The 20,475-nt window shown below is 44.9% G+C and overlaps 1 protein-coding gene across 8 annotated transcripts in view; it reads left to right on the top strand.

Moving 5' to 3' along the window:
• gria3b (glutamate receptor, ionotropic, AMPA 3b) overlaps nucleotides 1–20,475 on the top strand; it is a 472,928-nt gene that overhangs the window by 74,394 nt on the left and 378,059 nt on the right. For all 8 annotated transcript variants that reach the window (XR_013577363.1, XM_078547470.1, XM_078547466.1 and 5 more), the window contains exon 3: nucleotides 16,422–16,661. Coding sequence is in view for 7 of the 8 variants with exons in the window: in XM_078547470.1 (XP_078403596.1) it covers nucleotides 16,422–16,661 (240 nt within the window). In the remaining variant the exon portion in view is untranslated. The remainder of the gene's footprint in view (nucleotides 1–16,421; nucleotides 16,662–20,475) is intronic.

Here is a 20,475-nt window from a genome sequence, read left to right as displayed (position 1 = left end):
CAATTTGCACATGGCTCAGGTAATAATCCACAGACTATAACCTTTGAGGGTCTGTTTTTCAATTTAGTACCTAGCTCCACATACTGTTAATGCAGGACCTCTTTCCTAGTTCTATGTATGTCGTTGGTACCTACATGGACCACGACAACTGGATCTTCCCCCTCCCACCACAAGTTCCTCTCCAGCCCTGAGCAGATGTCCCAAACCCTGGCATCGGGCAGGCAACATAGCCGTCTGGACTCTCGCTCTTTGCTGCAGAGAACAGTGTCAATATAAGCAAATAAACAAAATTTTGAGGTGAGGCATCAGTGCAATATCAGGATGTTCAGTAGATTGTTAAATTATAATGACATATCAATTGTACAGGGTATTGGCATCAAGGAACTCTTGTTTTTTTCCTGTACCTGCATTGGAATTGATCCTAGATTTCTAAATAACAGCACTTTAAAGGATAGATTAAAGCTGCAGTATACACAAGGCATGGCCAACAGATTCAAGTTATAATGCCTACTGCACTTCCCTGTAGCTAGTACTGAACTTAAAGACAATAGTGCACTGCATATCCCTTCATTCCCAGTGTAATTAATTTTTAAAAACATAGGAACAGGAGTCAGCCATTTATTCTCTTGATCCTGTTCCACCATTCAGTGAGATCATGGCTGATCTTTGTCAGTCTATCAGTGAGATCATGGCTGATCTTTGTCCCGCACCCCTTGATAACTCTAGCTAACAAAAATCTATCAGTCTCAGTTTCAAAATTAAAATTGATCTAGCATCAATTGCCATTTATGGAAGAGAATTCCAAAATTTCATTCTTGGCAAGAAAAGTTTCCTAATTTCACTTCCGAAAGGTCCGGCTCTTAATTCTTTGACTATGGCCCCTACTCCTAGACTCCCCAAATAGTGGAAATAGTTTCTCCCAATCTACCTATCTGTCCCCCTTAATATCTTGAAAACTTGGATCAAATCACCCTTAGAATGATCCTAGAGTGGCAACCAAACAAAGAAACTACGAAAACTGAAAATCGTAAATAGAAGCAGAAAATACTGAAATGTACAGGAGGTCCATCAGGTCTTAAAGAGTACGTTAAGTTATTTTCTCCAATTTGACATTCATTGAGGATGGAAAAATCGCACTTGAAAATGTTAACCTTTTTAACTTTTAAATGCTGACTGACGTTGTGCATTTCCAGTTGAACTTGTACCTGGTCCCTCCATTCTACATATAGATACTACCTAATAGAGGATGAGCAATAAAGTTTTATGACATGTTGAATCAACTGTCGTCTTATTGCTTTAGCCACCAGAAAACGAATATCGTATTCTCATGACCAAAAAATGCTGTTCCTTCAGACAGAGCAAGACCTCTCTTGATACAGGGGGTTGTTAAGATCCGGAATGTGCTGCCTGAGCGTGTAGTAGAGGCAAATTCAATCATGGCTTTCAAGAGGGAATCGGATAATTTATCTGAAGAGAGAGAGGGTTTTCAGGGTTACAGGGTAAAGGTGGGACTAGCTAAGTCACTCTTGTGGAGAGTTGGCACGGACAAGACGGGCCGAATGGCCTCCTATGCTGTAACCATTGTATGATTCTATGACTTTCTGGCTCATGACTATCAGTTGCTCATGGGTCTGTGATCAGCATTGATACTGCCGCAAAATTGAATACGCACTGACGATTCGGTACTTTTACTCTGGTGACATTGAATTGTTCGCAATTCAAATAGAAAATGCTAAATGGCAATTTTACACTTCAGGGCCTGGTTCCACAAGAGAATATCTAGCTTGGTAAACCATTTTGAATGTAATTATTAAGGTCATCTGAACAATTTCTCAGATCTATGGTGGAAAAATGATACAAAAAAAGTGCTGATCAGTCCGTTCCTTCCAGCAACTCATGTATAATTTACGCCATCGTAGACTCTTTCCAATTTATTTCCAGTCCATAGGGAGCTGAATAACCTCAGGTAAAGGGTAAATCTCTGAAATTTCTTCCTGATCTCCCAAGTTAATCAATGTAACAGAAACCTAGAGAATATTCAATGTTTAGGGTTTATATCTTATTTCAATCACTATGATTAATATTGAAAATTAGAACAAATAGTATTATCTGATTTATATATGTGTCTATCTTTTCACTAAATTAGGAAGATGGTGGCGTAGTGGTAATTTCACTAGATTTGTAATCTCGAAACCCAGATTAGTGTGCTTGGGGACAGGGGTTCAAATCCTACAATGGCAATTGGTGGAAGTTAAATTCAATTAATAAAAGAAATCTGGAATTGAAAATTAGCTTAGAATGAAATTTTCGTCACTTGTTATAAAAACTCAACTGGTTCAATGTCCTTTGGGGAAGGAAGTCTGCTATTCTTGCCTGGTCTAGCCTACATGTGGCTCCAGATCCACAGCATTCTGTTGACTCTTAAACTGCCCTCTGAATTGACCTAGTCAGACACTTAGTTCAAGGGCAATTAGGAATGGGCAACAAATACTGACCTTAGCAGTGATGCCCACATCGTATCAAAGACTATAAAGTCCCACCATTGGCGGGGGTGCCGTTTCCGTGAAATCTTGCAAAGAGTGAAATCACGAATGGCAAACGTACTTTATAATGGGAGTGAATTTGATAGGTTCCAGCCATCCCAAAATTTGGCATTTTCAAAGGAAAAGAAGTAATGGAAACACTGTTTTTGAGTAATTCGAGACAATTTTACTACAGAAATTGTTTGGCAATGCGAGAAAACCAGAACAATGTAAAAGTTGTCAATTACAGAATAGTACAAATTACAGTACATTATCGTACAGTGCAGATACCGTACTTTACTTGAGAGTGGAGGTAGACGGAGCGGTGATGTGGCTGATGCAGGCTTTGATGTGGATAAAAAGAGTGATGTTATTGTTGACTGCTTTGCCTTCTGTTTTTCAGTTTTGTAAAGTTCTCTAAGGAACAATAGCTGTGTCGATCGCTCTACAAAAGGCGGTGCTTCTTTCCATGCTTGTATCATGGTCTGTTGCCTGTATTTTTTCAAATCTTTGGCTAACCTTATGAGATCTGCCATCATCTTGGTTGTGAATTGAGCCTTTTTAGGCTCTTCTTCCCCCTCCTGCTCCTGTTTAGTTTCATTTAATTTCATCAGTTCAACCAGTTCTTCCATAGAGAGTTCCTCTTAATGACATTGACTTCATCTGTGGTGATGATTTCAAATCCCCCTCCCCCCCCCAAAACTTGTTTTGTCAAGTCAACAATCCTGGCCACTTTTAGCTTCCACGATGGGGAACTCTGCGAATGTTCACAGCCTCAGGCCAAACTTTCGTCCACCAGGCATTTATGGTTGAAGCTCTAACTTCATCTCATGAGTCCTTAATTATGCCTACTGCTACGCGGATGTTTTAAGACCTGCTCTGTCTGGTAGCCCTCTCCACAATATCTTCCTGCAGCAACTTAGTAAACTCTCCTGCAGCTGTATGGTCAGCTGAAGCAACCTCCTCCACCAACACCACATTATATAGCCCGACACGCTTTTTAAAGCAATCAAACCATCCTATGCTCACTGAGAATCCTTTGGAAGTCGAAGGAGAGGCACCTTCTGCACTACCTTCATCATCACCAGTGACACCAGCACTACCCTCTTTACGACTCTATGTGCTGGTAGAATTCAAGGGCTTTGTTCCGAATGATTGGACCATTAACTGGGGTCCTCCTTTGATGCTGGTGATGTATCCACATGTTGAGTAACTTCTCAATTTCCTCTGAGGCTGGAATCATCCCATGTTTGCACTAAGTGCAGTAGCAGGTGGGGAAAATAACGTTTTATCCGTCTGCAGCAATGGCGGCTTCTCATGCCATATCTTCCCAAACCTCCGCATTAGTTATGCATTCGTGGGAAACATGGCAGGAGGGCTCACATTTGTCCACCACACCATCACCTTGCTGCTTCATCACGCTGGGCGCCACATTTAAAGTGCAGCCGCGCGTACTCCTCTCAGTGCTTCCAGCCCAGGATTGCTACACAGAAGACGGGATGGCCCCGAAAGGCAAAAAGACTGCCAGCCCCCCTCTCCCCACCCCCGTTTAGTAACACATCCCTCGAGTTCCTTTTGGACTCTGTGGAGGCCCGGCGTGACGTCCTCTACCCCTGCTCTGGCTGCAGGACGGGCAGCAGCATTACCAGCCTGGCTTGGGAGGCGGTGGCAGCGATGGTCAGCACCAATGACCTGCAAAAAAGGACAGCCACCCAGTGCAGAAAGAGGATGAATGATCTTCTCTGTTCCGCCAGGTTAAGTCACTCTTCTCATCACTTTCAACTCTCACACTCATAAACCTATCACATATCCACAGGGCCGTCATTCACTGGCAGTCATGACCATTCACTCTCTCACACACACCTTCATTGTCCTCGTCCCATCCATGGGACCACTCACCACCCACACGTGCCAGGCATACTTACCATCTGGCCTGGCAAGCGTCTCGCTTACACTCTCTCCATCTCTATTCATGCAAGACAAGGTGCCACACAACAACAGGGAGAGGTTGCTTACCGGTGGAGGAATGCCTAACATCAAGGTCCTCATGGACTTCGAAAATAGAGCCACCCGGATGACCGGCGAGGATCTAGACCGGTCCTGTGCTGACGGTGAGGTCAGCGGTGCTTTACCAAGTGAGGATCCAGCAGTGCAACATCCATCAGACAACCATGCTGTGAGTGATGTGTCCTGTTTCACAGGCCTCTGCCATACACTAATTATTTCCCCTTGCTTTCGCAGGCACTTCTGCCAAATAGCCAAGAGAGTCCACGACCCAGGGCTTCCAATCAAGCCCCGAGGGAAGCTCAGAAGAGGAATCTGCCAAAACCCTTCCTGAAGACCTGTCACAGCGCTCACCCACACCCTCCATCTGCGCAGAGAGACACACCTCCGTGGAGCTTAGCTTTAGAGTAGCCCCGGGATCAGAATCTGGTGAGCACATTGCACTGTCTGATCCACAACAAGCGGTAGCAGGGACTTCCCAGGTCCCTGGCAATCAGTGAACAGCTGGAGGCCAGAAATTTGCTGAGTCTAAGTCAGATGAGGAGCCTCTGGACTCGTTCATGTCACAGTTGCTGGACCTGCAAAGGCAAGCTAGGGAACATCAGGAAAGGATGTCCGCTGCACTTCTCAGATTGCAAGGCACGATAGAGGAGTTGGTCCGCCTTCAGACTGAGGTGATAGCGCCGGCATGCCAACGCACCGAAGTTAACACTGGTAGGATGGCGGCCGCCATGGAGACCTTGGTACAGGACGTTGCTCCTGCACAGCTACACGGCTTGAATTCCATTGCCGATGCCTTAGTTGGCCTCCAACAGTTTCTATGTAAGAGGGGTGTGGGGCAGCCGAATCTCACTCTAGCTACCCCTTCTCCTCAAGGAGTCAGCCATGGGCCCTCAGGCACCCATAGGGAGGAGGATCAGCAGGTGTACCCCTCCGGTGCCACCCATCCAGTTGACTTCAGGAGAATTTGGCCCATCCGAATCCCTCCTTCTTATGACCTCAGCAGCTCCAGCTCCACTAACTGAGAGGGTGCCACTGCCACACAGCAGGACCCTGAAAGCAGGTTGGGGCCCTCCAGATCTCGGCCTTCCAGAGGACGCCCACCAAGGTCATCACAGACAGGGTGTCGCAGTCAATATGCTGCCTCCACCTCCACTGTGGATGTCATGGGAGCACCATGTATTAGGAAGGTTAAGAAGATGTAGCTGCACATCTGGGCACGGGTGTTAATCATTTGTACATAATGTTCACTATTGTCAATAAATTCCCAAGAATATCTCCCTGCCTTTGGCTCCTTGTTCTGACAAGCAGTGTTCATGTCACTCAGATGTGAAACCTTTCTGCACGAGATAAAGGAAGGTGTCTCAGTCCAGGGCCTCTTCCCTGAGCTTTGTGCAGCCTTCAGACCAAAGTGATGGTCCAGCCTCACACTCCCTCGACATATTAGTGCTGCCTGCACCTCAACAGTGCTTGTCATTGCTGCCAGAATGTCATCTCTTCAGCATCTCTAAATCTCTAACCAGTGACACTGTGCTCCTGAAGGGGTCAGGTGCTGAAGGTGGACAAAGGATCAGATACTTTTAAAGTTTCCTGGCTGCGTCTCTATGATATGACCCTGATCACAGAGCACAAGTGAGCTGCCCTCAGCCAGACAGGAGTCAGACATTCTCTTGCATCCTTGGCTCTCTTGGTGCTGGGCAAAATGCATAAAGTTGTATGCCCTTGTGAAGATGGCATTGTAACCTCATGGATGCATTTGTGGGTGGAGGCTTGTGATATCCCACAGAGGTCACCTGTGGAGCCCTGATAGGAGCCACTGGTGTAAAAATTGAGTGCCACGGTCACTTTCATGGCCTCTGGCAGTGGATGCCTCCATGTCCCTGTGGCATCAAATCCTGCAGTAGATGGCAGTTGTGACCGAGAAGTTCCCTAGACATGCACAGTCTTCTGTGACTCTGGTTCTTGGTCATCTGCAGGAATGAAAGGCGGCATCTATAGATCCTGAGTATCACTAAACGCTGACCAGTGACAGCTTGTTGTGGCTCTTCAGCGGACTGTGCGGGAGCCCCAGCTGCCCCTTCTTCCTGAGGGTGCTGCTCCTCCCTCTGTGCAGCCAGGAGCCTCAGTCACTCTCTCCTCCATCATCTCCACTCTCTGTATGCCACAAGACATACAGCTAGTTCACCAGACTCCATGCTCCTGATGTTGTACTCCTGCATGATGAAAGAGAGAGATGCGTGGGTTAGCTTTGGTATGCTAAGAACCTTTACTGGTTAAATCTGAAGTCCCCTTAATGCATGCCAGAGAGTGATGGCCACCACTTGGATGGCCAGAGTTTAGGGCACTGCATGGCTGCCTGAAACCCCACCCACCTCCGCCCCACTCCACCAGACCGATTGGCGGCAGCCTTGCCCATTGGACTGCAGGCTGTGCTGTCAGCTCAGGCACAGGCATTCTCCTAACCCACACTGCAAGGCTGCACTGTTAGCTTCAACCATGGGGGAGACTGGTCCAGACCAGTCAAGGATGATGACATCACAAGGGGCTGTGATCACCTCCACCAGTGACTGCCCCATGGCCAGCTTTAGCAAGGAGATTGTACAACGTGCCCAGTGTTCTGAAGTCCACTAAAATGCTTCTTTAGTTTGCAGTCTGTGCCCAAGGAATGAAAAGCTCTGGAGCACTTGGTGGCACTTTCATGCCTCTGTGTTGCTTGAGTGGGCAGTGAAGCTAGAGGCCCAACTCCAATCATATCAATGTGGCTGCACCTGAGCTGTCTCAGCTGCACAGGAATGGTCACTTTATACAGATTTCCCTAATGCGTGGCTGCTTCCCTCCGCCCTGCAATCCCGTACGCTACCTTCGACTGCAGGGTAGTCCTTGCACCCCCCCAACCCACCCACCGCGCAACGTGGCTCAACCTCGAAGTCCAACAGACAAGCCGAGCGAGCGCTCTGCAACGTTACTGTGCACTCACCTCTGAGTTCCCGTCAAAGTGCAGCCCGCTAAGTCCATGCCTTGTATATGCTGTTGTGAAAAATGTGGGCCTGAATCATGCTAATTTGGACAGACAGTTGAGGGGGGGCGGATGATTCCAGTGGGTTGGCTTTATAATGATAAGCAGACGTATTACAATGAGGTTCCTGACATCTGATGGCGGGAAACGCGGCCCGCCATCAACGGGCTGAACGAACGATCGCAAACTGGTTTCACAACGTCATGAAACCGATTTCTGGCCGCCTTGCCATATTGTCCGCTCACGCCACCGAACACGCCCAATGCCCACAGGCATGGAAAATTCCGTCCTAAGTGTGGATCTCTCCTGCTCATAAAAATTAACCTGACAGTACACTTACCAGAAACAGTAACACTGGCCCTTATTTTTTCCTCGGACTGCCTAATGTGCCTGATTGTAGATTCATTGACAAGAGTACTCCCTGGCTAACGTGGTAGCACTTGCACTATTTTTCAGTCTATCTAAGATTATGACTTTTTGTTCAAGTGTCATCACTTTCCTGGAACATTTTCTGCTTGGCTCTGACTCATTGATTTTTAGTGAAGTGCTGTACTCTACCTATTCTGTAAAATACTCATCAGGAGCTAATGTATCCTGTAAATCACAGCAAACCACATGCAGCTAGAGACGGCACATGCATAGGGATGGCACATGCACAGTGCACACTTTCAGCGTGGGATAAACAACAAGCAGCGTTTTTTATGGCCTCTGAATTCAATGTTTTATTAACCTATTGGGACCAACGTGTGTTTAGATGAGGAGCTTAACATTTTCTTTCACGGATGAACGAAGCTTTGGGGCCACGAGTCGCAATCACAAAAACATTCGCACAGGTAAAAGAATCCGCATTAGAGGGGGTCACGAACGGCGGAAGTTTGCTGTTATTATTCAGTATGGGATTTATCCAATAATTTTGGAAACCAAGGACTCACAGGCAGTGATTTCAAAATTTGTATTATCTGCGTCTGCCTCCATGGGAGGAAAAGGAAATGGAAACTGATCACAACAATCTGGAACCACAAAACCAATGTCCAAATAAGTATTGAGGTAGGTTCACTGAACTGGAGGCAAAATTGTAATTGACTAATTTCGCCCCGAGAGAGCAATTTCAGTAGTGCCTTGATTACTTAAACAAAAACACCAGGCGTAGCATTTTCCGGTCGGTGAGCGGGGTGGGGCCTGCCCACCGACGGGTAAAATGACGGGGGGTGATGTTGGGTGTGCGTCCCGACGCCACCCCCGCGTCATTTGAGATTTTCAGTTCGGTGGGCGCTTAGCCGAGTCGGCTGTGCACCCGCCGACCTGTCAATGGCCTATTAATAAAGTAATTAAAATGATTAATGGACCTACCCGTCCAACTTAAGGTTGGTGGGCAGGCGAAGAGCCCAGGCGGCCTTCAGAAAAAGCACGGGTGGGATGAGGTTTCATGAGGGATTTAAAATTTGTGTTACAGATTTAATAAAAGTAATTGACGTGCCCCAGCTCATATGACAGTGTCACATGAGAGGACGTGTCAATAAAATTTTTCTCATCCTTTATTATCTTTTTAAAATTAACACTGATCTCCCCTGAGGCAGCACTTTGCCTCAGGGAGATCTGTGCGCTCTTGGCCCCCACCCCACCAGCACAGGGAACACACAGCACTTCCGGGTGGATGTCACGCTGGGCAGACCTTAATTTGCCCACCCACATAAAATAGCGGCATGTCGCCAATCAGGAAGCTGCCGGCTCGTGCCCGCTCCCGACAACTCCCCCGACGGGGGGATAATGTTGCCCGAACATTTTTTTGTTCACTATTTTCCTTACCTAAAAACCTTTCTCGTTCAATGGCTTTGATAAATTTTAGCTTCAGATTGTGTAGATACGAGCGTATGAACATGCAAACGTACGAATTACGAGCAGGAATAGGCCATTCGGCCCCTCGAGCCTGCTCTGCCATTCAATACGATCATGGCTGATCTGATTGTGGCCTCAACACCTCTATCCTACCTCCCCTCAATAACCAAGGATTCCCTTGTTAGTCATGAATCTATCATAATCTGACTCCCCTCCTGCCAAATGTTGATGGGAAATGTAATAGTTTATCCATTTAGCATTCAGTACACTTTTTCTGCGATATGGGTCTGGTGTTGAAGTAGCTGAGCTACCAGATAAGCAGTGTGTTTTATTTTCTCAGCCGTTGAGCACACAGACCTTTATATTAACCTGTGAAACATATTAGTTTAAGAACTGGCTCCATGACAAGATCGGACAGAGAGATTTCATATGAATTGTGCTAAGTGGTCGTATGTGAATATCACACAAGGGAGAATTTGAAGGCCATAGTGCGATTTGTAGTACATGTCTGTCGAGCAAAGTAAGAACAATAGAGAGGTTTCTCATTGATACGTTTCACCCTGTTACAAATCGGAATTAAGCAACTCTCGCCCATTGCTGATTCAACATGCCAGATCATTGTTTTCAGCACATATTATAAGTTCCTACTCTTGTGAAAGGTTGTAAAGTAAATTTTATTCACTGTCTTCTCATTTACATGATGTATTCTACCGAAGGGACTGGGACTACTTCTTTATCAGGTCTCCAGTTACGAGAGTAACAAAATTATACTTTCATAATTTTTTGTAAAGCTGGTTTAAATCTCTAATCGAAATTTCTAATAGGTAATTCTTCTCTAGGCCTAATTTAAAAAATGCTGGGGAATGAACTGTGGATTGTGAAACTAAAGTAGTAAGAATGCTCCTGATAGCAGTTTTCAATTAAATAATGTATTCATCTATTTTTTTTAATATTTAACAGCCCCATTGAACCATGTAGCTAGAAATTTAGATGTGATCCCAGAAAAAATAATAATGGTTTTGTGCCTCCAGATTGTTAGGATCAGTTTCCATTTTCTCTTCCTCTGATGAAGGCACAGAGAACACAAATTGTGAAATTCACTACCTGTGATTTCTTGGTTTCCAAAATCATTGGATAAATATCACACTGAATAATTATATTCCTGGATGTGATTTGGGTGTCGCTGGTAAGGCCAGTATTTGTTGCTGATTCCTAATTTTTAAAAATTCATTCAGGGGATGTGGGCTTCGCTGGCTGGGCCAGCATTTATTGCTCAGCCCTAGTTGCCCTTGAGAAGGTGGTGGTGAGCTGCCTTCTTGAACTGCTGCAGTCCATGTGGTGTAAATACACCCACAGTGCTGTTAGGAAGGGAGTTCCAGGATTTTGACCCTGCAACAGTGAAGGAACGGCACTATATTTCCAAGTCAGGATGGTGAGTGACTTGGAGGGGAACTTCCAGGTGGTGGTGTTTCCATCCATCTACTGCCCTTGTCCTTCTAGACGGTCGCGGTCATGGGTTTGGGAGGTGCTGTCGAAGGAGCCTTGGTGAATTCCTGCAGTGCATCTTGTAAATGGTACGCATTGCTACTGTGTGTTGGTGGTGGAGGGGGTGAATGTTTGTGGATGTGGTGCCAATCAAGCAGACAGGTTTATCCTGGATGGTGTCAAGCTTCTTGAGTGTTATGGGAGGTGCACTCATCCAGGCAAGTGGGGCGTATTCCATCACACTCCTGACCTGTGCTTTGTAGATGGTGGACATGCTTTGGGGAGTCAGGAGGTGAGTTACTCGTCGCATGATTCCTAGCTTCTGACCTGCTCTTGTAGCCACAGTATTTATATGGCTAGTCCAGTTCAGTTTCTGATCAATGGTAACACTCAGGATGTTGATAGTGGGGGATTCAGTGATGGTAATGCCATTGAACATCAAGGGGCGAAGGTTGGATTCTCACTTGTTGGAGATGGCCATGGCCTGACACTTGTGTGGTGCGAATGTTACTTGCCACTTGTCAACCCAAGCCTGGATATTGTCCAGGTCTTGCTGCATTTGGACATGGACTACTTCAGTATCTGAGGAGTCACAAATGGTTCTGAACATTGTGCAATCATCAGCGAACATCCCCACTTCTGACCTTATGATGGAAGGGAGGTCTTGATGAAGCAGCTGAAGATGGTTGGGCCGAGGGCACTACCCTGAGGAACTCCTGCAGTGATGTCCTGGAACTGAGATGACTGACCTCCAACTGCCCTTGAAATAAGTGTACTATTAGGCCAATTCAGAGGGCAGTTCAGGAGTCAACCACATTGCTGTGGTTCTGGAGTCACATGTAGGCCAGACCAGGTAAGAATGGCAGATTTCCTTCTCTAAAGGACATTAGTGAACTAGATGGGTTTTTTACGACAATTAATGAAAGTTTCAAGGCAACTATTCCTGAAATTAGTTTTCAATTCCAGGGCTTGAATTTCACGCTTGGTGTGCACCGCAAAGTCGGTGGGCCTGGAAGCGGAAGCAAAATGCACTTCTGCCCATAATCGGCCCCCAAACGCAATTTCACCCCGCATGGCCAATTAACGGCCAGCCGCATGAAACACGCACTGAGAAAGCCTCAGCGCTGCTGAGGGGGTCGGGAAGAGGGCAGGCGCCGACAAAAGTGAGGGTGTGAGTGGACACCTCTAGCGAGCTCCCTGAAGGCAGACAGCTGCTGCAGAGCGGCTTCAGGGAGCTGCAGACCTGTACAGATTAAATGAGAAGAACAAAATGCAGCAAACTGTGTCTTTGCAACACAATTAAGCACCTGACAGCAGAACTCAAAAAACATAAGCCTCAGATATAATTTTTTATTATATTTCACCCCGGACATTTCATCCCGCCCTTGGATGAGGTTTAGTTAAAAACGGGCCACCCGCCTGCCCGTTTTGCCCGTTGATGAGCGTGAAATCACACGTAAAATCGTGGACAACAGGGCTTTTAATGGCCATAATTGGCCCTTTAATTGTCGGCGGGCATGGCTCCGACTCCCACACATGCCCGCTGACCTCAATATTGCTTGCGGGACGCATGCACAACATCATTTCGCGCAATGTCACGTGCATTCAGGTCGGGCGCGCGCCCACCCAATCAACGTAAGATTCTGGCTGGATTTTTTCATTAATGAATTATTATTAGTTTAATGTAACACCAGGCCTTCGACTCCTCTTCTCACATTTGTAGTTATATATCTTACCCTGATCCTCCTCCACATTCACGGCTGTTCTCTCAGCAAACATTTATGAACAGCTGTGATTCTCTAATTCTGGTCACTTTGCATCTTCCATGCAGCAATCAACATGTAAATAAAGCTACATTCTATAGCCTTGCATCCTTGAAATGTCTAAAAGTGTGGCCCTGTACCTACTAAATTCTCCAGCAGAAAATTATTTTTTTAATTCCATTTCCTCGAATGAATATTCTCATTGCAAACTTCAAAATGCTGCTGCTAACCTACCAAACAGAACAGAGAGTTTTAAATTCTAGTTGTTTTGTCTATGATTTTATTTCATTTCCAATCATTCCTTCAGTTGCCTAGGTCACAAGCTGTGAAATTCCCTCAGCTGCTGTGCCTCTCGATTGCTCCCACTTCTTTAAGATGCTGCTTATAAACTACCTCTTTTTGACCAAGCTTTTGATCGCCTGCTCTCATAACTTCTTATGAAGCTAGGCGTTAAATTTTGTCTGATGACACTTCTGTGAAGCACCGTGGAATCTTTTACGATGTAAAGACGTTATATAAATGCAAATTGTTGTTGTTCCATGCCACAAGACAGAGGAAAAAATGCAAAAAAAATTGGTTAAGGAATAAGCAACTTTAAAAATTCCATGCATTTCCCACACACCAATACAATTCACAAACTGTTCGGTAATCATTAAGTCTAAAACACCAAATGGCCTGTTTCTGTGCTGTAAATTTGATGACAGAAAGAACAGAGGTGGCAGTCTAATAATGCAAAAAATGATGCTGGAAATCTGAAACAAAAACAAAGCGCTGGAAATACTCAGCAGCTGTGGCAGCATCTGTGGAGAGGGAAAGAGTTAATGGGCGGAATTTTCTGACCCCGATATCAGCAGGACCAAAACTTCCTGCCCAAAGTCAACGGACTTTTGGCTGCTCTCCAAATTTTCTGGCGCGGGTGGGACCGGAATATCCAGGCCAATGTTTCTGACCGGAAGCGTTAATACATTTACTGTTTTTACTTTAGTATGATAATACTATGGCCAGAATTTTTCCTGAATTGCACTTAAGTGCGGTGAGGAGCATGAAAAAAGATGTTTTTCCCACTGGGGCTTTCGCACTGTATCGTCCGCTTCCTGCCTGATTAATTGTGCAGCCACAGGAAATGAGCTCTATCGCTGGCAGCTGGGTCTGAATCGCTCACCACGCTGTTACCACACCATTTCCTCACTCTGGGTGCCATGTCTAAAATGCAGCCATGCACACAGTTCTCAATGCTTGCAGCTTAGGGTTGCTCCAGTGAAGACATGGCCCCAAAAGTCAAGAAGAGTTCCGTGACCCGTCACTGGAATGCCTTTTGGACGCCCACCGTGATGTCCTCCACCCCCACTCTAGCCACAGGAGGTCCAGCAATTTTCACCACTGCTGCTTGAGAGCCGGTGGCAGTGGTGGTCAGTGCCAATGCTGCACAGAAGATAAAAGCAAAATACTGCGGATGCTGGAAATCTGAAATAAAAACAGAAAACACTGGAAAAACTCAGCAGGTCTGACAGCATCTGTGGAGAGAGAAACAGAGTTAACATCTCGAGCCCGTATGACTCTCCTTCATGTTACCCCAGACACTTTTGGGGCCTTGCCAGTAGATGACTCAAAAGGGATTTATGATAGTGACCTTGCAACCTGCTTAATTATTATTTTCTTAGGCATCTCTCCACCTCTGCTTGAGGGAGATCAAAGGAATTAGAACTATAAAATCACACAGCTCAGCAGGAGTCCATTGAACCCAAACTGCCTGTGCTGGCCCTTTGAAAGAACTAGCCAATTAAACTATTTCCTTGCAAGAGAAGAGTGTTTGTGAGGCTGTTGCACTGTGTTTGGGTAATGTTCCTGTCATAGCTAAATAGCTGGAAGAACATGAAAGCTGTGAGTGAGAGACTTGCAGTATTGGTAAATGTGTGAGGATGAGGTAGAAATAGAGCATCAGAGTGTTAGGCATGAGTTCTGACTGCTGATAGGTGAGTGATGGGACTGTGGGATGGGGCAGCATGAGATGTTGGTGGTACAATGAGCAGGAGCTATGACATAGGAAGATGCATTCACTGGCCTTGACAAATTGTGTGAGGTCATTGAACCTTTTCTGGCATTCCAGCCAGGTCCTTGGGGCCAAACTGCTGGAATTTGCCTCCCTGGCCACTGCTTATATTCTATTTGCAGGGTATATGAACATACGAATTAGGAGCAGGAGTATGCCTTGAGGGGCAATCCACTTCTTAAAGGTAGCCTGCTACTCTTAAAAGGGAGGTGTACTCAGGTTACAGCAGCCGCTATTGGTTACAGACTTTGAGGGAAAGAAGATTACCAATGGAGCAGCTGATACCATTTGGGGAATTAGTATCAGCTGCTCTTAATCACATCTGGAGCGTGCAGTCAATTGTCACAGCGTTTGTAACATTAACACTGCTCCATTAGAGGATGTGGTTGCATCATGGTATTGTCACTGGACTGGAATTCCAGAGACCCAGGGTAATGCTCCAGGGACCAGGGTTTGAATCCCACCATGGCAGATAGTGAAATTTGAATTTAATAAAAAAAAAACATCTGGACCATGAAACCATTGTTGATTGTGGTTAAAAAAAACCCATCTGATTCATTAATGCCCCTTTAGGGAAGGAAATCTGCCATCCTTACCTGGTCTGGCCTCCATGTGACTCCAGATCCACACCAATGTGGTTGACTTTTAACTGCCCTCTGAACAAGGGCGATTAGGGATAGGCAATAAATGCTGGCCTAGCCAGCGATGCCCACATCCCATGAATGAAAAAAAAAATTGGCGGTCTTCTTTCCCTCAAAGCCTGTAATTTTAAGAAGTGTAAGTTGTGCTAGCCACGCATGCACTTGGACATCCTGCTGAGCTTGCAGCCTGTCATCAGTGCTTTTCACACGTTAAGATGAACAGGCGGCATCACCTCAATCAGGTGCAGAGTATTGTACACCAAGGCAATGGGCTGATTTAAATTTTTAACCACTGATGTTTTAGGTTTTAGAAAAATTCATCTGTTTCAGGTGATTGTACCCCTGGTCACCTTGAAATAAATCTCTAATTTTACACCTTCATCATTTTTATGCTTTCAATCATGGGGAAATGGTGGTGCATCAGTAATTCACTGAACTAGTAACCCAGAGACTCAGGCTAATGCTCTGGGGATATGAGTTCAAACCCTACCATGGCAGCTAGTGGAATTTAAAGTCAATTAATAAAATCTGGAATATAAAGCTAATCTCAGGAATGGTGACCATGAAACTATAATTGATTGTTGTAAAAATCCATCTTGTTCCCTAATGTCCTTTAGGGAAGGAAATCTGCCATCCTTACCTGGTCTGGTCTACATGTGACTCCAGGCCCACAGCAATGATAGGTTGACTCTTAACTGCCCTCTGAAATGGCCTAGCAAGCTACTCAGTTCAAATGCAATTAGGGATGGGTAACAAATGCTGGCCTTGCCAGTGACGTCCACATCCAATGAAAGAATTAAAAAAATACATGGATTGATTTTCACATACTTACATTTTTCCTCCAAAAAATGAAGGAATATTGTCCTTTTGCTTAAGTTACAAATTGAATGACTTGCTTTTCTGTGACACTCTTGAATTGTCAGATTTTGAAGGCAAGGTCAGCCTTCTACAAGTTGCTGGCGAACCTTTGTTAGTTTCCTAGGTTGATGGGTACTCTTTGTTCTACCAAAACAACAGGAGTGGCAGATAATTTGGAATGTAGATAAAGGATGTTCTACTGTCAATGTGATGCTTACAAAAACTAACAAAGATCTTTTCTTTTAGTCTGTTCACAGTATTCCAAAGGCGTTTATGCCATTTTTGGGTTCTATGATAAGAGATCTGTGAACACCCTGACATCTTTCTGTGGAGCACTACACACATCCTTCATCACTCCAAGCTTTCCTACAGAAGGAGAAGTTCAGTTCGTGATTCAACTGAGGCCACCACTGCAAGGAGCTCTCTTAAGTCTTCTTACCCACTACAAATGGGAGAGATTTGTCTATCTGTATGACACAGACAGAGGTGAGCGGTGATACCAAAGCATTATTTTTTTACCCCATTTTTCTAAGGTATTTATGCATGACTGCTTAGATTGCGATTAGTTAGAAAGTTACACTTTTGGTTGTCGCTCGCAAACGCTGAGGGGAAACGTGTCTGTAAATCTGCATATCCAAGTAACTAATTATTTTGATTCCAAGCATGTCATTCAAAAAAATCTAAATAATTCATGTTAGAAATTCATGAGTTCTCTGATAAGTCTATCCCAGCAGTTGTTAAGGAATTTGAAAATTTGGCTCTCATTAAACCCCAGAAATATTGAAGGAAAGAAATGACAGTTAAGTCTTGAAATAGTATGCTGCAGGAAATTATATTTCTTTGTTCAAATTTGAAATTATTCTAATTGTTCAGGTTTGATGTTTAGGGTAGCCTATTACTGTAGCTACACTGCTACCTCTCTATTTTCAGATGCTCATTGATGCACTAAGTGACAGTATAGGTTGGGAGTCAGATTTTGATCTGACCCCAAGTGCACTAAAATTGAGTGGTTTGAGACCCTCCGCACTCCTCCCGAAAGTAAGCCAACTCACACTGAGTTAATGCTGCCTAAATGTCAAGGGCAGTCACCCTTGCCTCACCTCTGGAATTCAGCTTTTGTATTCATGTTTGAGCAAGGCTGTAATGAGGTCTGGAGTTGATTAATTCTAGTGGAACCCAAGCTGAGAATCAGTGAGCAGACTATTAGTGAATAAGTGCCAATTGATAGCATTGTTGACAACATCTTCCAACACTTCCAACACTTTGCTGATGATTGGGACTAGGTTAATGGGGCAATTACTGGCTGGGTTGGATTTGATACCAGTGTGGAAGCTGTACTGGACCAGCTAGCTAGGACCAATCCTGGGCCACTGGTCTTTAACATAGAACTGGGATGTCATCAGGACCCAAAGCCTTTGCTTTGAACCTTTAGCTTCATTAGCCTTGAAGCTTTTATTGTAGAAAATATTGTAGTTTTAACTACGTGAGCCTTCGGTGGTTCACACTGCATTCTTGTCCAACATGGTGACTGAATTTCACATGACTGAAGCGGCTCTGGCTTTGTATCCTGCACTTAATAAATCTGAAGGTGGATGTTGCATAATATAATGAAAGGAAATATCTTCATCTTTGAAATAGGAGTTGCTAGAATCTCAAGGAATCTTTCAGTGTCTTTTAGTGTCCGTCAGGTTTTCAATGCTCAAAAAAAGTTGTGTGTTATTTGTTGGAAGGCACCTTTTTTTTGCATTACAGATGGATCTTTCCAATTTGGCACCATTAAAGGGCAATCCATTAAGCCACTATATATTTCAAAGACTAATTAAACATTAAAATGTTTGCAGATGTCTGGAAAGTAATTATGTGATTCACCATACATCATTATAGCCTGACATAGTTTCTGGAAATGAATATATTACTTTATGGGACTTATTTCCCTCCATCATATGGAATGGCAAAGCAGGTTGAAATAACTGGATAGCTTACTCCATGAGGCTGTCTTATTCTCTGGGCTGACGTATACACTGCAATTTGTGGCATTATGGTGAATGAGTGGACTACAGCATATTGAGATGAAATTGGGTGCTACCACTAATAGGAAATTAAATAGTCATGCAGCTCAAGCTAGAAACAGGAGCATAAGTGAATGTCAGAACTGAGGAGGAGAACAGCAGATTACAGAATACCATAGTTATAGCAGACTAAGGTAGCAGTGTCAGAATCCTTGGGAGCATTCATACAAGTAAGATGAGGATATGTTCTCAACATTACAGTTAAGAACAAAATAAAGTAGCGCTTTCTTGTATTGTTAAGATATATAGCTGTAGAAATTTGTCTTAGCAGATATACTGATGGGATCATATCATCTACCTATTATATGCCTTCCCCTTTGGCAGAAGGATTGGGAACCAGAGGATATCAATTTGTGGTGATTGGCCAAAGAACCAAAAGTTACATGAGGAAAGAGCAGTTAAGATCAGGAATGCACTGCCTGAGATTGTGGTGGAGGCAGATTCAAAAGGGAACTGGAAAAGCACCTGAACAGTAAGAATTTGTATGGCAATGAGGAAAGGGTGGGGAATGGGACCAGCTGAGTTGCTGTTACAGAGCACCTGCATGGACATGATGGGCCAAATGGCCTCCTTTGCCATAACCATTCTATGATTCTGTGAAATTTAATTCCATTCATAGCAACCTCTTTCAAGATAGATTTCCACCTCATGTGCCAATTTTAGATTTGGGAGTGCTTGTCTGAAGCTTAATGTGAATGGAAAGATGATCATTGTAAAGGATAAACTTGACACAGGATGTGGAAGTCATACAAGAATTTCCAGTATCACAGTATCTTTACAGTGCAGAAGGAGGCCATTTGACCCATTTGAGTCTGCACTGACTCTGTGAAAGAGCATTCACCTAGTCCCAATCTCCTGCCTTATCCCCATAACCTTGCACATTATTTATTTTCATGTAGCAATCCAATTCCTGTTTGAAGACCTCGATCAACCCTGCCTGCACCATCCTTTCAGGAAGTTTGTTCCAGACTTCAGCCATCCTCTGGGTGAAAAAATTTTTCCTCACATCACATTTACTCCTTTTGCCAATTAGTTTGAATCTGTGCCCTTTAGTTCTTGGTGTTCTCTTGAGGGGGATCAGTTTCTCACTATTTACTCTGTCGATACCCCTCAGGATCTTAAATACCTCTATCAAGTCTCCTCTCAGCCTTGTTTTCTCCAAGGAAACCAGTCGCAACCTCTCCAATTTATCTTCATAGCTACAGTTCATTATCCTGGAAATCATTCTTGTGAATGGATTCGGTTGTTTACCACAGGAAAACCAATTTTTTAAAAATGCACTGTAGAAATGTGAAACAAGAGATCTATAGGTTACAGTACTTAGAAGTCATAAGAAAAACTATGAACCAACAGAATGGACAACTATTCAGTAATTTTAACAAATACAGTGGTAAATTGTGAATTTGCTTGGACTGCAGAAATTTAAATCATGCCTACTAAAAGGGAGTGTCTCAAGCTTTGAACTCATGAGGAGACATCCTGCATATTAAATGCACCCGACCTTCCACTCTCTGCCGTCTATGGCCAGCTACCAAATGACTGCTCCCTGCCGGCTGCTTCCCACCATCCACCGCCCACTCCCTGCCACCTACTCTGCTACTTCCTCCCCTGCTCCCTTCGCCACTCCCTCCTGCCGCCAATCCCCCTGTTGCTCCCTCTCCCCGCCCGCTCTGCCTCTCCCTCCATTTCCCGCAACCTTTGGCCCCCCGCTCTCTTTGCTGCTCCCTTCCACTGTCAGCTGCCTGCTCCCTGCGAACCACTCCACTGCTCTCTCCGCCATTCCATCCTGCTTCTCATTCCCTCCCTCCCACTTCCCGCACCATCTGGCTCCTCGCTCTCTTTACTGCTCTCTTCGCCACCTCCGCCCGCCAACATTCAAGCGATGGCTGGAGGCAGACAATAGAGGCGGAATTAGTGGGAAATGGAAGGGACAGTGAAAAGAGTGGGGGAAGCAGGAGGGAGCGGCAGAGGGAAAGGGAAGTGGGAGGGAGCGGGAAGCAGTTTGGAATGGCAAAGAGAGTGGGAGGAAGTGGAGGGGAGCAGCAAAGAGAGAAGGAAATGGGAGAGGGGTGAAGGGATTGGTAGAGGGAGTGGGATGTGGGAGGAAGCATCACTGGAAGGTGGACAATGCAGGAAGAGGACTGTGTGGGCAGGAGGGAGTGGCAAGGAGACTGGATGGTGAGTGGGGACAAGAATACTATTTTGTGTTCTCTCCTGACTTTAATCTGCCT

Source organism: Cetorhinus maximus, chromosome 8, assembly GCF_964194155.1.
Source record: "Cetorhinus maximus chromosome 8, sCetMax3.hap1.1, whole genome shotgun sequence".
NCBI classification, from domain to species: Eukaryota; Metazoa; Chordata; class Chondrichthyes; order Lamniformes; family Cetorhinidae; genus Cetorhinus; species Cetorhinus maximus.
Note: the sequence above shows the minus strand (reverse complement) of the source record. Positions and strands in the feature narration are given on the sequence as shown.